The sequence below is a fragment of the Tricharina praecox genome (genome assembly GCF_024521635.1).
Source record: "Tricharina praecox strain CBS 144465 chromosome Unknown BZA05scaffold_6, whole genome shotgun sequence".
Classification (NCBI taxonomy): domain Eukaryota; kingdom Fungi; phylum Ascomycota; class Pezizomycetes; order Pezizales; family Pyronemataceae; genus Tricharina; species Tricharina praecox.
The window spans coordinates 846,179-861,313 of NW_026250408.1; the positions used below are offsets into that span (position 1 = coordinate 846,179).

General features: G+C 54.4%; 7 protein-coding genes across 7 annotated transcripts; 1 reads left to right on the forward strand and 6 right to left on the reverse strand.

The window, feature by feature from the left end:
* Positions 1–3,041: 3,041 nt before the first annotated feature.
* On the reverse strand, positions 3,042–3,926 carry BZA05DRAFT_424607 (uncharacterized protein; the record flags this gene model as incomplete). The annotated part of the gene is made up of 2 exons (XM_051485920.1): positions 3,042–3,098; positions 3,177–3,926. 2 exons carry the CDS (start codon positions 3,924–3,926, stop codon positions 3,042–3,044), a joined length of 807 nt encoding a protein of 268 aa, XP_051341652.1.
* A 110-nt stretch (positions 3,927–4,036) lies between these two features.
* Positions 4,037–6,651, reverse strand: BZA05DRAFT_472231 (uncharacterized protein; the record flags this gene model as incomplete). Its single annotated transcript, XM_051488005.1, has 9 exons — positions 4,037–4,686; positions 4,739–4,890; positions 4,941–5,085; positions 5,131–5,266; positions 5,319–5,484; positions 5,540–5,908; positions 5,976–6,053; positions 6,114–6,137; positions 6,239–6,651. 9 exons carry the CDS (start codon positions 6,649–6,651, stop codon positions 4,331–4,333), a joined length of 1,839 nt encoding a protein of 612 aa, XP_051341653.1. The 3' UTR covers positions 4,037–4,330.
* Positions 6,652–7,532: 881 nt separating this feature from the next.
* On the reverse strand, positions 7,533–8,918 carry BZA05DRAFT_238095 (uncharacterized protein). The gene is made up of 5 exons (XM_051479877.1): positions 8,586–8,918; positions 8,442–8,505; positions 8,339–8,376; positions 8,084–8,277; positions 7,533–8,021 (listed from the first exon to the last, which is right to left on the reverse strand). The coding sequence occupies exons 1-5, from the start codon at positions 8,635–8,637 to the stop codon at positions 7,656–7,658; spliced, it is 714 nt and encodes a 237-aa protein (XP_051341654.1). The 5' UTR covers positions 8,638–8,918; the 3' UTR covers positions 7,533–7,655.
* A 671-nt stretch (positions 8,919–9,589) lies between these two features.
* BZA05DRAFT_333969 (HIT-like domain-containing protein) lies at positions 9,590–10,110 on the reverse strand (the record flags this gene model as incomplete). The annotated part of the gene is made up of 3 exons (XM_051480709.1): positions 9,590–9,874; positions 9,929–9,991; positions 10,051–10,110. 3 exons carry the CDS (start codon positions 10,108–10,110, stop codon positions 9,590–9,592), a joined length of 408 nt encoding a protein of 135 aa, XP_051341655.1.
* Positions 10,111–10,243: 133 nt separating this feature from the next.
* On the reverse strand, positions 10,244–12,555 carry BZA05DRAFT_391344 (uncharacterized protein; the record flags this gene model as incomplete). The annotated part of the gene is made up of 4 exons (XM_051482968.1): positions 11,474–12,555; positions 11,124–11,408; positions 10,958–11,065; positions 10,244–10,898 (listed from the first exon to the last, which is right to left on the reverse strand). Coding segments are annotated over exons 1-4 (1,798 nt in total), but the record flags the coding sequence as incomplete, so codon positions are not given.
* A 148-nt stretch (positions 12,556–12,703) lies between these two features.
* BZA05DRAFT_333733 (uncharacterized protein) lies at positions 12,704–13,517 on the forward strand (the record flags this gene model as incomplete). Its single annotated transcript, XM_051480698.1, has 2 exons — positions 12,704–12,926; positions 13,000–13,517. 2 exons carry the CDS (start codon positions 12,704–12,706, stop codon positions 13,515–13,517), a joined length of 741 nt encoding a protein of 246 aa, XP_051341657.1.
* Positions 13,518–13,777: 260 nt separating this feature from the next.
* Positions 13,778–15,125, reverse strand: BZA05DRAFT_238118 (uncharacterized protein). Its single transcript, XM_051479878.1, has 2 exons — positions 14,660–15,125; positions 13,778–14,605 (listed from the first exon to the last, which is right to left on the reverse strand). Exons 1-2 carry the CDS (start codon positions 14,894–14,896, stop codon positions 13,964–13,966), a joined length of 879 nt encoding a protein of 292 aa, XP_051341658.1. The 5' UTR covers positions 14,897–15,125; the 3' UTR covers positions 13,778–13,963.
* Between the last annotated feature and the right edge of the window lie 10 nt (positions 15,126–15,135).

Genomic DNA, 15,135 nt, shown 5'->3' on the forward strand with positions numbered 1-15,135 from the left:
TTCCTGATGACCTGCGGATGGACTATGTATGCAGAATGAACAGGATGGAAGTTTGAATGGCCGATAATTCCGATTCGAGGGATCGTGGAGTACGGTAGAGTAGCTTCACACGAAACAACACTACAGTAGACAGCGCGACGTGCTAGTAATAGTATAGTAGTGCAAAGAAAGACCGTGATCGCTCTCAATCCCACATGTGACAGGATGCCACATGGATGATGGCAGAGGATCCCTCGGACGTGCCAGAAGAAACAGATAAAATGTGCGAACGCAACGTAAAGCAACGTAGAGCAACCCTGAACCGACGATACCGGTATCCACTCGGCATGAGCTCGTACACACTGCTTATGTCCTTATTAAACTCCCATGTACACATGGCCTGAATAGCAATGCAACATTCCCCATCGTTCTGCGGCCGTCGCTTCTCTTCTTGCCCCAGAAGTAAGCGCGCAGAATAGGTGCTGCTGCGCACGGAGAGTGAGCGTGAGTGAGCGAGGTAGGGGGAAGTGGATGAGAATCAATCCGAGTGGCCAGATAACACCGCGAGACAGAGCTGAAGGGTATGTAGTAAAAGGAAACGCAGTGAGGATCAGGAACGGCCGATACCGTACGCATTGACCGGCTTTGTTAGAAGCGCTGAGTGGGCGAGCAAGCGGTGGAGTCGTCGCAGTCGTCGCAGTCAATCCCGTTGCTTGCTGCAGCTTTCGAGTCGAGAGCAGCAGGGGGAGAAAAAAAAAGAAAAAAAGAAAAGAAACAGAGCCCCACAGTCCACTGTCGTCCGTTGTCCCCCCTGTTGCGCCCGTCTGTGGCCGACGGCCGTTTGCTTACTTCGATACCTTCTCACCACCCAGTGCGCGCGCACTCCGTCCTTTGGCCACTGGCCAGACATGATAGGTGCCGAGGAACGATGATGAGCGAACAGAACCACCGGTTTCCATGCCATTCGAAAATCGCAGCATAGCAAACACCCCGGGCCAGTCCCGAGTTTGCAAGCAAGATGCACCGCTTAACTATCGTCCCCTACCTACGGCATGGAAGGAGAAGCTTCGGGAGCTGTCCGTCCTATCGTTCTCGTCCGCGCCAGCTCGGGTGTTGTCATCATCATCATCATCATCATCATCATCATCATCATCATCATCATCATCATCACCATCATCATCATCATCATCATCATCATCATCATCATCATCATCGCAAGAATCGGAAGAATCCACATGCGCGCGAAAGGCAGTTCAGCCGACTGGTCTCCATCGTCACCGTCGTCGTCGAGATGATCCCCCCGCGGCGTATCATCCTACATAGACCTCGACCCCACGGCGAGTGCAAACGCTAAAAATGTGCTAGTAGTTAACGCTCACGACCGCCCGTGAAGATGAAGGAAGCGGGATGGGAGCAAGGGAGGGACAGAGGGGCACTCTGAGCAGTGGTGGAGTGGAGTGGGTTGGATCTTCCCTCCCCGCTCCACTACCTTCAATACCTACAGTACAGGGATGGTGGCCTGGCTGGCTGGTTGGCCGCTGGTGGCTGTATATAGAGGTCTCAGGTATGTATGTAAATCGCTCGCATACGGGAACGTGTGGGGAAACCATCAATCCACTAGGCACATATATCCTCCATGGCGGCAGACGATCCGGACTGTATCGTGAATCAAACTTGAGGGGATCTCGGCAACGACATCAAACGCCAAAAAGCAGGACCGAGATCCCTCCTCCTCAACGGTTGAACGACGCCACTTTCACCGACCAACCACTCGGACTCTGGAGCACAGCACAGCGGAGCGGAGTATCTGCTGCTGCTGCCGGCGCCGGGCATAGGTATATGCAGTGGCACTTGACTTGACTTGCACCGACGAACGAACGGACGGACGGACACGTTTATGTATTGTACATGGCAACTCGCCTCGAACTGGGTATGATATGTAGGATACCAAACTCATCCAGACACATAATACATGCGCAGCTCGCTCACCATGCGGACTCGAACAGGTGTGGACCACCTCTATCTCGCCGTCTCCGGGACTGCCGGTGTGCTGGCTCCGAAGCGCGATCTTGAATCTTGAGTTCCTCCGGCCGGTATATAGAGTGCGAGATAGACTACGACTACATGTGAGATCCAACACTCCGATCGTTAGATAGAGTTTCCCATTACTCGTAGTTAAGCACGGCCAAGCCAATGTTTGCTTTGCTTTGCTAGTTCCTGCTTTTAGCGCGAACCACCACCACCACGCTGCAGCGCCATGGCAGTAATAAATAAAACGAGCATTGATAGCACAATTGATAGCACATCCATGATCCAACGGCGCCTGCAGGAATAGATTCCCTTCCCTTCCCGTCCCAGTAGGGATATAGCTACCGGAGATGGGACGGTGGCTGCCATGAAAGCTATGAGGTATGTAGAGTACAAGACGTTAACTAGGGCCAGGGCTCCTCTTCGGGGCATCCGAATCACGATCGAGATGACCAAAAGTGCACTGTGCATCTTCTCGATGCCGTAGCTGAACAGTGCTTCGCGGACTTTGGCGCGAATTCCGTAGCGGTAGTAGGTGCGCTCATTCTCCAATTGGGATCACCAAATGGGATGGTTTTTTTTGGGCTCGTCGTTCTGTAGGGTACTCCATTCTACCTATTTGGCCGTGACAGTTTTAAGTGTAATACAAGCTCCGTATCCCTCCCCCTCCATCACTGGACTTCAAAATGTCCGGCCTGATTGGGATTCACCCTCTCACCATTATCCTGCACAGTACAAACGACAAATCATTAGATGTAGAAACATTTATCTCGCCCTCGATGGTTGGGTGTCGAGTGATGCATCGTGAATAGGTGTGGAATCACTGACCAAACCTCCCCCTCCCGGTCCTGTCATTGCTCTCGAATGGAGTGCCCGAAGCTTTATGACGTGCATAGCAATATCCCTATCGCATGACTGAGCAATGAAACATGCAACTACATTGCTATTGAATCGAATAGAATAAATACCAACTCCCAACGCCCACGGCAATTCCTCCCGGAATATGCATACATGTATAGCCTTCCTCCTTCCTCCTACCCATCTCCGCCACGTCCCTTCCTCACCGGCGGCGGCGGAGTATCCAACGGTTTCTCGGACGGCGGTGGCAGCAGCAACTTCCCCCCCCCCTTATCCCCCGGCGCGTTTCTGAACCTCTTGCCCGCATCAACCGGATCCCTCATGATAAGGAACCTCCTAACCCTCTCCTCACGCCCATCGACGCCAGCCTCCCTTCTTCTCCTCGCGAGGTCCTGTCCCAGCATAACACTCCTCTTTTCGCCCATCTCGACGGCCTGCTCGCTCTTCCCGCCCACATAATTCAGCTCGGCGAGCGAGCCGACACACGCCAGGATCACGACGATGGTAACGAACGCGCCGTTGTTCGTGAGCAAAGGCTTTTGCGGCGGATGATCCCGCGCTGCTCGCCACCGCTCCCAGTCCTCCCAGTTCCCGTTCGCAGCCGTGTCATCGGGCCCGCCGCGCCCGTACGCGTGCGCGAACTCGGACGCGAACGGCGAGTGCCCCTCGCGCTGCTGCCACCATTTCGCGGACTCTGGGGTCAGTGGCTGTGAGCCCAAGGCGCCAGGGGGCGCATGGTGCCAGCCCGCACCGTAGCGGTCGTAGGCGGCGCGCCGCGAGGGGTCGCAGAGTAGGCGATGCGCGGTGACGGTCAGCCGGAAGCGCTCAAGGTGCGAAGTGTGGGAGCGCAGGTGGTGGTGCCGGTGGTCCGGGTGGTATAGCTTGATCAGCTCGAGGTAGCGCGTCTTGGTGTACACGCCTTTCGGCGGGATCTCGAGGATGTCGTACGGTGTGGGGTGCGTGTGCGTCGGCCAGCGGTAGGGGTCGGAGGTGTCGACGGTGGCATAGTTGCGGGTGCGGGGGCGGAACGGGGTTAGGCGGATGAGTGTGCGTCGGAGCATCGAGTGGTGATCATTGAGGAGTGGGAGGACGGATGGCGATGGTGGTGATAATGTTCTGCTGCAGGTTATGACCGTGCCACACGCGATCGCGGGGTGTTTTCGGGGTACGGGGCTATCGAGATGACGTCGATACTTCAGTGTATACTTTGGTACATACATTGTATCCGACGGGTAGGTATGAAAATAATCCCAACCCACCGAACTCGAATGGATTTCATTAAAACACCTTACACTGGAAAAGCAAAAGTCCACTGCCACCCATATAATACAGACTCACCAAGAAGAGGGAGAAGAAAACACGATGAAAAGAAAATATTTTGAACTGCCAGGCACCCGGTTGGCGGAACGAACGAATGGATGTGCTAGCACGTGAAAGAAAAACCGGACAAGTAGTGTGAAAGCAGCTATCCCTCCACTTTGATCTCTAAATCCCCATTCATTGGAATTACAGGCAAGTCGGCAGTCTGCAGTCTCACCTTCATCTCCAACCACGTGAAGAAGCTTGGAGACCTGCAGAATTTTCGATAGAAGGCTTCCGCGGTCCGGTGACGAAGGTAGCTGGTTTTTCCCTTGAATGCCACAGAGCAGCCGTGTTTTGATAGACTATCCAAAAAGTCCTCTTCCGAAAAACTTCCCATGTCGATTACGCTCGAGTCCGGCGTCGAGGAGGTTAGAGTAGCCAGGTATCGGTTCAATGGTGCCAGGAACAATGCCGAGAGAAGAGCAAAGTGGCGGCGCACGAATCTACTGACATCTTGGGCTGGGGATAGTCAGTAAATATACGATGAGACTCGCGGCTGATCTGGACTCACGTGAGCTTTCTGGGTCTTTGAGTAGCACGTCCAGCTTGCGCAGGAAGGTCAGGTCCTTGGCGATGTATCCTTTGCTTTCATTGGGTACCACATGGGAAGCTTGCTCTGCGCGTTCAATGAACGATGTGTAGAACATCATACCTGATTTCCGTCTGGTGAATCCGGTCAGCACTCGGACGCAGCAATGGGAGACCATTCTTACCTCGTTTCCGGACCGGCTAGGTAGACTACGTGTGCCTGGTTGGGTTCTTTCCCCTGGCATTGTATTCGTTTGAGGAAGAAGGGATTCGTGATGCCAATCAGATAATGTCGCATTGGTAATGATTCTTGTGAATTGGGACAGAAATCTGCAACGTCAGCACGGACCGCCACTAAACCGCTTGGAGACTCACCAGATTGCATCGTCAGGAATGGCCGAACATCTCCTCCAAACGGCACCGGCCGAATGAGATCCACGACCGAGCTCACAAACTCACTGGCCGTCCTAGGATCATCCGCCAGAATTACCAGCGGCTCCGAGAGCAGTGCCTACACAGATACTATCAGCCCTATTCTCCGAACAAATGATCAGGCAACATACACGTTCGAAGATGATGTAAAGCTCCGACAGAGACGTGAGCATATGCGCCAGTCTCGCCCAGCTTCCCGTTGGTGCAGCAGCGTGGACCTCCTTGAACTCCACGCGCAGATCCGCGCTGGACGAGTGCGACATGACGCCCTGGAGCGGAAACGAATTATGAAGCGGTCTACCGTCACCATCAGCCTTCATTATCACCCGCAAGACCGGGGCCTCCAACGCACATGTGAACCTCCAGTATCTCTCCCAGGAACGGTAACTCTTTGATCCCAATCTCCGGTGGTCCCCACGCAGCAATATTCGAACAAGCGCTCTCACAGAGAGCTGGGCTCACGGCGAACTCCAGCATCGACACAGTCTGCACGATGTGGCTGAATAGCGGCGGGAACTCATGTTGCGACACCAGGATCAATGACTTTTGTCTGTAGTGCCGCTTCACCGAGATGTCCCGCTTTTGTCGGAATAAACAGTAGCCGTACCAATGTGCCGGGTCTTCCGTGGGGCCTACGGTCACGTCGGGAGAGGTGTGCCGGAATTTGAAGTGGAAGGCAGAGTCTTCGATTATGGCGTCGGGGTTGTTTTTCTCGGGGAAGCTATAGCCAGATACGATGTCAATCGACGAGGAATGGAAGGAGGGACGGAGGAAGAGGGATCACAGACCTGCTGAAGCAGATTGTCTGGATGTCTGTTGTTGAGAGGTTTGTTGACGGAAACATGTACTCGACTTCGACACCGACACTACAAGATTATTGTTAGGCGACAGGGCTTCAATTACGACAACGGACAACTTCTACTCACTCAACGTTGAAGTCGCATACTACACTTTAACCCCGCAATCCGTAAGCATTTACTACTTTGGAGAGATATAATATCTACGCGCCTGTGTGGGGAAGGGCGGGGGAGGGTCTAGCATGGCAGCTCACAAAGCAATCATCCATTGTCTCAGAGCGTCCAAGTCGAACGAATAGCTCTTGAGCTCATTGGCGAGAAGGGAAGCCATAAAGACCGAGTCGTTAACGTCGACAACGTCGTCATGTTCGATAGCCATCTCATTCCGAAAGAATTGCTCAAGCTCGAGATGGAGGGGAAGAGACAGCGGCAGCAGTAGCAGTAGTGGTTGGTAGTGGTAGTGGTAGTGGTAGTGGTGGTGGTGGGTGGAATAAGGACTGGAATAATTATTGGTCCTGGAGGATGTGGTTGCGGTTGATGCGCTGTCATTGTGTGGCTTGAGCGTGGCGCGCACGCTGTGCGACGCGATGCGGGTGCTGCAGTCGGAGATGCTGCAGCAATCATCGCCGCTGTCGTGACGGACCAATGATAGACACGTCCAGCGCATGGTGGGAGTGGTGGTGGTGGTGGATGGGTCGTATGTAATTGTGGTTGTTATGATTGTAATTATAGAATTGTCACTGGAGTCTGGGGGATTCCGTTCTTTCTCTTCTGCGTCTGCTGCTGCTGCTGGCCGTCCGTCTGCCTGAGCGAGGGATTGGGGGACAGAGGGAAGCTGGCTGCAAGAAGGGGACTCCTGTTGGAGGAGGAGAGACAAAGATCGCCAGTGAGCATGTCATCACCGCTTGGGTGCAGGAAACAGGAAAGTAGGGCATAGGTTTTCGCTGCGCTACGTCCTCACCGACCCATCCGAGACGGTCCTTCACTCTCCACCGAGGGTTCTTCTCCACAGGGGGAGTCTGTGCACCTCGACTCCAGACGAACGGGATGCCGTTCTCAGATATCACCACCTTCAGGCCCCCGGTCCCGAGCTAGGGCTGCAGGAATCCTAACTGACGGGTGTGGCAGATAGGCAAGTGCAGCAGCACCAAGTCTCGCTTGTGTCGGCCGGGAGAGGGGCTGCTGGTGGTGGTAGTGATGGCGATGGTGGTGGTGATGATGGCACTCATCGTATATAGGTACTCTACATGGTTATGGTCACTGTGGGGAGTAGGCATGTATAACATGGGCAATCCACTATCGATTGCTTTGGTCTATCCGTCCGTCGGAATGCGGCTCGCCTCACGAAACATCCATTCCCCGTCACCAACAGGATCCACAAAACAAGCAAGCGATCAAACAGCCCCGCACAAAAGCAATTCGTAGGTATATCTATGCATGTGGTGAATGAACAGAAACAGCCCTAGCAAGACCAGCAAAACAAAACATCGAAACAACCGCTGTGTCCGGAGACCACGTCGAAAACATACAAGAGCCACGCTTTCAATTGCCCCATGCATCATGATAGCACATTATCACAATCGCCCGTAGTCAACAAAAAGGAAAAGTAAAAAGAGGCCCCTCCATCCCAGCCCAACGCCCGCCCCCCTCCCCCTTCTTCCCCATTGGTAATCATATCTTGGGAATATGGATTGACTTCGAAACCATCGCGCAACCGCTCACACAGAACATCAGAACGACGGGGTGGAACTCCCACAAGCCCTCTCCAACGGTGCCGTATGGGATGTTGTTGAGGATCAGTCCCTGCTTGGCCCAGTACGCCATCAAGAACACGATCGAGAGAGTGGTTGGGATGGGCGTTCCCTCAAAGTACTTGCTCTTGCCCGTAGCATCCTTGGGCAGCGACTGCACCGTCACGTTGAAGCGTGCCAATCGTGACAGACCGCACAGTACGAAGAACGAGAGCAGCACCGTGTCGAGCATGGTGCGGAAGCCGATGGCGAACGCACACGAGGCCGGTGCCATGCCGAAAGAAATCTACGAAGCACATGTTAGCATAACCGGCCCGTACATTGTAAGGCTTCAAGGGGAATCCGTACAAGATCCGCGAGCGAATCTAACTCCTGTCCCATCAACGAGCTCTTCTTCCGCCACCGCGCAACCTTGCCGTCCATAAAGTCAAAGAACAGGCCGAGCGGCACAAGCACCATGGCGAGGTACAACTGGTTCAAGTCGGTAGAATCGCCGAGACAGTAGCGCAGCGACGAGAAGATGCTCATGGCACCACAGAAGCCTATTTTACATCCATATCAGCGACTGCACTCCAGTTTCCGGTCGGCTGTAGACAAACGAACCATTGAGCTCCGTGATCAGATCCGCGAGATGGAGAGCGCTGAATAGCACAGTCAGTTTCTATCCACCCTACACTACACTACACATCCCAGGGCAATGACATACCGAATCATCGAGAAGTGGCGGTCATCGGAGGCCAGGGCGTCGAGCTTCCGCTTATCATCTGCGCCTGTGATTCTCACAATGTCAGCAAAATCACTCCCATCGTGCTCTTCCTCTCGCCGGACATTCCGATTGTAGTGTACATACTCCGCACCACCGACTCAGCCGGCGAGTTGCCGTTCTTTCGCTGGGTAGCCATATTTCCTTTGTTCTTGAAATGTGCCTGTGTTTGTAAATCTCCTTCTTTTCTCTCGAGCGCGCGAACGTATGTATATATGGCAGGATATTTCGTCGTCTTCGTGTCTCGTTGCGTGGAGGGTTGAGTGTTAGATTCAAGTGAGTGGAGGCTGGAAATGAAATATGTCTTAACGAGGGCGGCAAGGTTCCCACTTCCATTCACGCGCCAAGCTTTGATTTTAGAAGTGAGGGTGACGTGCACCGGCCAGTGGTCAGCGACCGACCAGCAAGCTTTTTCTTCCCAGTTTCTTTCTTTCTGGAGGACACAACGCCACGTTCTTTATTGATGGGGTTTTGTAATTCGATATCGATGCGTGCGGAAATAGAAACAAAACATACAAGCACAGCCTACCCGGTGGTCATTGGTCACCGGATTGGAAGAGGGAACAGAACAACTTGTTACCTGCAGTGGCCGGGGAGCAGAACTCCGCCGTAGGTACTCTACACAGCGTCATCGATGGCAACGGCCAGCACATGCAACATCACGCCCTCTCACTCGCATAACCGCCAACTTGTCGCTCGATCACGTCCTAATCCTGGAGAACCCACCCCCTAAGCTCTTCGTCGGACATCGCCCAGTCTATCTGTACCTGCGCTGGCTCGGGTACACCGGTACGTGGGGGAGCACCACTGATCTTCCATTGGAGTTGCCAGTGGGTTTTCTCTGCAGCGGGGGAGGGAGCGCGGGGGGATCGTCGTGCCGACAACAGCAGAGAACCAATACCGAACCGAGGCAGGAAGCGAACCATTGCTGCAAAGACATGTTTACTTTCCTTTCCGGAACGCGTCGCTTTTATTTCAAGGGGGGTGGTAGGAAGAAGCCAGTTTAGTTCAGTTCATTCTCCTATAAGGGCCTCTTACCGTCTCCAACCTGAACCCCCGCCATCTCCACATGAACCCATCCATCCATCCATCTATAGCTTTCCCTTGACCTCCTCTGCCAGCCCCTTGAGCCCGTCCATATCCGCCTTCGTCGCCGGCCAGCCCACGATCAATCCCTCCTCCGCACTCGGCTTGGGAATGAAGTGGACATGTACGTGGTCGACCTCCTGGTGCGCAAGGCGCCCGTTGTTCTGCAGGATATTGTAGTCGGCGCTGCCGACGGCGCGCGCGAGTTTCGCTGCTACCGGGAGAAGCTCCGCGAGCTCGTCGTCCGGGATCTCGTGCAGCTTTGCGCCGTGCGTTTTGGGGATTACCATCTACACGGGTCAACATGTGTGGCTGGATGCGTAGGTGGGGGAAGGAGAACGGACGGCATGCCCACGGGAGAGCGGCTGGATGTCCAGGAACGCCAGGACTTTGGTGGATTCGAAGAGCTGCGCGGTGGGAGGTTAGCTGCTGGATGACAGCGCGGAGGGTTCGCGGGGGTGCGCACTTTGAAGCAAGGAATCTCGCCCTTGACGATTTTGCAGAAGATACAGGCTGTGGCGGACATGGTTGTGATAGTTGTGGTTGATGGGTGAGCTGTCGGGCTGTCTGTGGGGGGCGGATTGATGGTGATGAGAATGTGGGGTGCAACGCGATAGTTAAATGACGTAGGGCGGGCCTCCCCGCGAGGGAATGGATGCCCCGCATTTCGATTGCCATTCTTTACCGAAACATGAGCGGTCAATCGCAACGTCTAACTCGACTCGCATTGTCGCCATGCCATTAAACCAAGCCATTCTCATCTTACATACATTATAATGTATCCCATCCCTCTTAAGAAGACAAAACCCAAAAAACAAACTACCTTGAAAGGCCTTCCCTCCAGCTCTAGTCTATATCGTCGCTCTGAGTCTCAACTGTTACCTGCTTCTGGGGGTAGAAATCCACACTCCCATCCGGCTTCAAGACACCGGTACGATCGTACAATGTTCGCCCACGTAGGTACTTATCCATTGCCCAGTACCCTCTTTCGAGCTTCTTCGCCAGCTCCGTCCGCTTATTCTTCTTCTCATCCGACTCCGCTCCCTCCGGCGCGGCGATCCATGCCCGGGTCAGCTCTTCATACTCCTTGACTACAGCGTCTCGCCCGGCCTGCAGAGAGCTTAGACTTGCTGTGTTGTTCAATGCCACGTCTTCGCCCTCTGCGGGCTCGATGTATTTGTACTCCCAGTCCTCGTCACCGCCGAGTTCTTTGATGATCTGTGAGCGCGAGATGAATTGCTCCAGCTCTTCGGTAGTCTTGGTGAAATGAATCTTCGAGGCGACTACGGGGTCAAGCCAGCCTTTGATGATACTCTGAGCACCGAATATGTGAGTGACGGCCGAAAGCGGGGACATGATGTATTCTTGCTTACCCAAACACTCTGGAACACCCATGGTGCTTTATGCACTAGACATATTCCCAACGACTCGGGATAGTGCGCCTCGAAGCACTTAATCATGAACTTGACTGGGGCGTAATCCTATCCATTTCGTCAGTGCGCCAGTCTCACCACGAGTCGCTCGCAGGTTTCTGCATACCATATTCGCCAAAGAGAAGCTCGTCATATCAAACACCACACACGCCGTATCCACCGGAGTCCTGAGCATCAACCTCGCCGTCTCCATGATGTAGATAGTGTATTTCTCGAGACTCTTTTCCGTCTGGTCTGCCTGCTTGTGCAGACGCACCCTGACGAAGCAGATGGGCCTTCCGTCTTTATCCACACCGTGCAGGAAACTCTTGCCCATCCGCAGCTGCTTCATGAAGCCTTCGTCGTTTTCCGCGATCGGGACACTCTCGCCGTCGCGGACCACTTTCGCAACCTATAATCCCGTCAGTCTCCGGTGGCGAGGGTGAACGGCAAAGACAAAGAAAGAGACAAGCATACATCCATCTCTTTTGATCTCCACCCCATAGTGGCAACCATCATGACCAGCGCCTTGTCCACATCCCACTTGCGCGCTCGGAGGAACCGCAGCAGCAGTCCATCAGGATTATCGCACTTCACCATGCCCCAAAACGCCTCCCTAAGCTCCGCGGGCGTTTGCGACGCAAGCGCGACCTTGAAGTCCTTGTTATGGCCATACTTATCGTCCGAGTCGTCGAGAGTAACGGGTGAAGCAGCGGTAGTAGGAGACAAAGGTGTAGCCGTCGCCGGCGGATGACTGTCCCTTTTGGTAGACCTGGAGAGCAGGCGCCCCAGCGACTTCTTCTTGCTGTGAGTTGACTCTTCGGTGGTACTCGGCGCCGCGGAGTGGACTTCGGGAGCAGCGGTATCCGACGGTGCCGAGACGGAGTCGTGCTCAATGACGCCGAATACTCGCATCGAAGCTGCCCATAGCTCCTTCAATTTCGCTTCTTCGGCTTTCGTCAATGTCTCTGGCCGTCCTGGCGGAATTTTTGCGGTGGAAGGGCCGGTCATGTTGTTGGGTTCGTTGTTGGAGTTCGGCGCTGTGTGGGAGTCGTCGGATGAAGGAGTTTCCGGGGCAGTGGTAGTGGTGAATGGCCAAAGCGAAAAGGCGGAAGATTTATTCCTGGAGTCGTCGGCACTTTCCTCTGAGTTCCTGCCGAGGGCGTATGATACCGGTAAAGCTAGGGCAGCAGTAGCAGCTATGACGGTAGTGGTGTATCGGCGGTTTTTATGTTTGTTCGAGTCGCGATGATGCTGGTGATGCTGATGGTAATTTCTTTGTTGCTGCCTTACCGCTGTTTCAAAGCGTAGGGGACTCTGCTGCGGATGACAGTTCCTCCGCTTCTGGGCGCTGATGAGATTCGAGTTGCAGCGGTGACGGAGATTGTGAGTGGCCGTTGAGGAAGCTGAACGTAACATGAACGAAGTAAAAATGTAGACCGTTTTACTTGGGTTTTCTGTAGAGAAGGAGGGGCAGGGAGGCAAAACTGAGTCTCATATAAAGTGCACCAAGATCACTGTGTGAGTAGCTTGCAATCAAGATCGCGGGTTGGCATACGCCATAGCAGAATTACCCCCGCCCATGGTTACAATCCAATCCTCCCCCCGCCAACAAGCCCGCCGACGACCAACTAGCCCACAACCAAACAAATGTCCGGCCCCCAAACACCCACATCAACGACGGCGACGACGACGACGATCACAATAATGACGCCCGCGCTGGCGGCCGCGAAGCGTGCGCTGCGTTCTACAATGAAAAAGACCCTCTCGCAGCTCCCCGCGTCGCTGGTCCAATCGCAGTCGCAAGTATGCGTGAAGACGTTTCTCTCGCTGCCAGAATACGCGGCAGCCTCGCGCCTCAGCGTGTACCTCTCGATGCCGCAGAAGGAAATCGACACTTCGACTATCGTCGAGCACTCGTTGAGCAATGGTGGGAAGCAACTGGGAACCGGCAGTACATATTACATGCGGACAGACGGCTGAATAATTACGCGCGCATGCAGACAAGCACGTTTATGTACCCTACATCCACCGGCGTCCCCCCGGTCATGCTGCCTCGACTGCGGCGACATCCCGCCCGGCGCCCCCGGGTCTGATGGACATGCTTGCGTTGGCCTCGCTCGAGGACTACCACTCCCTCCAACCCGACTCTTGGGGAATCCCCACGCTCCCCGAAGACTCGATCTCGTCGCGGCAAAACGCGCTGGGCGACGCCAAACATGATACAACACTGGACTTGATCGTGATGCCGGGAGTAGCGTTCGACGAGAGCTTCAAGAGGCTGGGACACGGCAAGGGTTACTACGATTACTTTCTGACGCGGTATAACATGGCGAAGAAGGAAAGCGGGAAGAAGATGCCGGTGCTGGTTGCGCTGGCGCTCGATTGCCAGGTAGTGCCGAAAGATGAGGTGCCCGTTGATGGAAGTGATTGGTTGGTAGATATCATTGTGACGGGAGACGGGAGATGTTTGCGGAGGGAGAGTCTGAAGGAAGAGGATGAAGGTATGGTGCCCAATTAGTCCGATGGGCATCGTTAGCCTTGCTCCACTAGCTGCTGGTGCCCAATGCATCTTTGCCTTAGTGATACCGATCATTTTGGTCGGTTGATGCGATGCGGGAGCGTGTATTTTAGATATCTCTGTTTACTGGTGTTCTTGTTTCGATTGGGGAATCTCAAAGCATGCCGATACGGAGGGCATGTTTTTACGGCTAGCACAACATATATCTGATACAGCGTGTAAGTATTTACGGCCTCGCCTGTATACAATCAACCTCTCGCCCGCCTCTTCCATCCATCCCTCTGCGTGCTCAACGCAATTGGCACTCTCTCCTCACTCGTTCCCCGCCGTTTCATCACAAGGCCGGACAGCATAAGGGCTGCCATGTGGGACCCAATCGGTCGGCGTAGAACCCGGAGCGGCGAACGAGAACATGATTAAACCCCGTCTATGCTCAATGCTCACATTCACCCCATCCGTCGTCTACTCCTCTCCGGCTCCAGCGGCGTCCTCCCTCCCTCGCCTTCCACCTTATCCACCCTCCTCTTCCTCAATCCAGTGTGTCCAACAGGCATACCATCCTCCCCAAACCTCGTCGGCAGCGGTTCCTTATACTGCACGCTCCTATCAAAGTCCCCCAAGCTCTTATACGGGCTCCTGAGGAATGCATGAATCTCGTGACAAAAAATCTGAGCATTCTCCCTGCCCAACAGATCCGCGAGCATATCCTCGGCGGCGCCGGTGGCACTCTTGAGATCGATCGTCTTCAGGATCGCAAGGATATACTCGAGAATGAACTCGCGATTATCCGCCGTCCACTCGAACACCTGCAGCTCGCGGCGGATGAACGTTTTTGCGCGCGACTGCAGCTCCTCGTCGTCGCGCACCATGCGCGGTGTGTAGGAGCGGAACCGCGAGATCCGGTTCGAGCCTACGTGCAGGCTCAAGAGTCGGTTCCTGTAGACGTGTCGGCGCTGGAGGATCGCCGTGTCCGTGGTTACGGGAGGGGGACGGTGCGGTGCTGGGTGGTGGCGGCGACGGGTTGGCGAAGGTCGTGAGCTTGAGGGCGCGGCGGCGGGGGGTGGAGGGCGTGGCGGGTCAACGCGGTGCTGGGTAGATCCTATTAGCTACAGTAGGTCAGTGGTGAGGAGGGAAGCGCACACCATAACACTCTTCCCCTTGTCCTTATCGAAGACCTGGACATGGCTGACCGCCGCGTTGCAAAGAGGACATGTTTGCCGGAGCTCGAGCCAGTTGATTAGACAGATGTAGTCGTATGGATGGCGACAGGGCAGGGCTGTCGACGGCTCTGAGATCTCGTCGAGGCAGATTACGCAGGGGTTTTTGGATGCTGTACTTTTGGTTCCTAAAGGTAGAGGGAAAGGGACTTTAGTGTTCATAGCGGGGATGTTGCGTGATGGTGAAGCTTTAATGGTAGATGGTGCACACGGACAATCCTGGCTCACCACAAGCTGAACTGGGTCGAGACCAGGTAACGTGACGTTGGAGGAGGCGAGTGGGATTTTGTGAAGCAACACGGTGGATGGAGAACACCAAGTGCATGAGCAAGAGACTCGGGCTCGAAGTTAAAATAATAAATGCTGCAGAAGATGTCGCATTTGTGTCATGTAACAGGATA

What these genes read in the sequence shown, in the direction of transcription:
- BZA05DRAFT_238095 (XM_051479877.1), bottom strand. Translation starts at nt 8,637, where the DNA reads ATGGCTACCCAGCGAAAGAACGGCAACTCGCCGGCTGAGTCGGTGGTG. An exon ending in GGCTGAGTCGGTGGTGCGGA is followed by an intron (nt 8,506 to 8,585) that starts GTATGTACACTA and finishes TGAGAATCACAG; the next exon opens with GCGCAGATGATAAGCGGAAG. An exon ending in TCTGATCACGGAGCTCAATG is followed by an intron (nt 8,278 to 8,338) that starts GTTCGTTTGTCT and finishes GATGTAAAATAG; the next exon opens with GCTTCTGTGGTGCCATGAGC.
- BZA05DRAFT_238118 (XM_051479878.1), bottom strand. Translation starts at nt 14,896, where the DNA reads ATGAACACTAAAGTCCCTTTCCCTCTACCTTTAGGAACCAAAAGTACA. An exon ending in ACAAGGGGAAGAGTGTTATG is followed by an intron (nt 14,606 to 14,659) that starts GTGTGCGCTTCC and finishes GGATCTACCCAG; the next exon opens with CACCGCGTTGACCCGCCACG.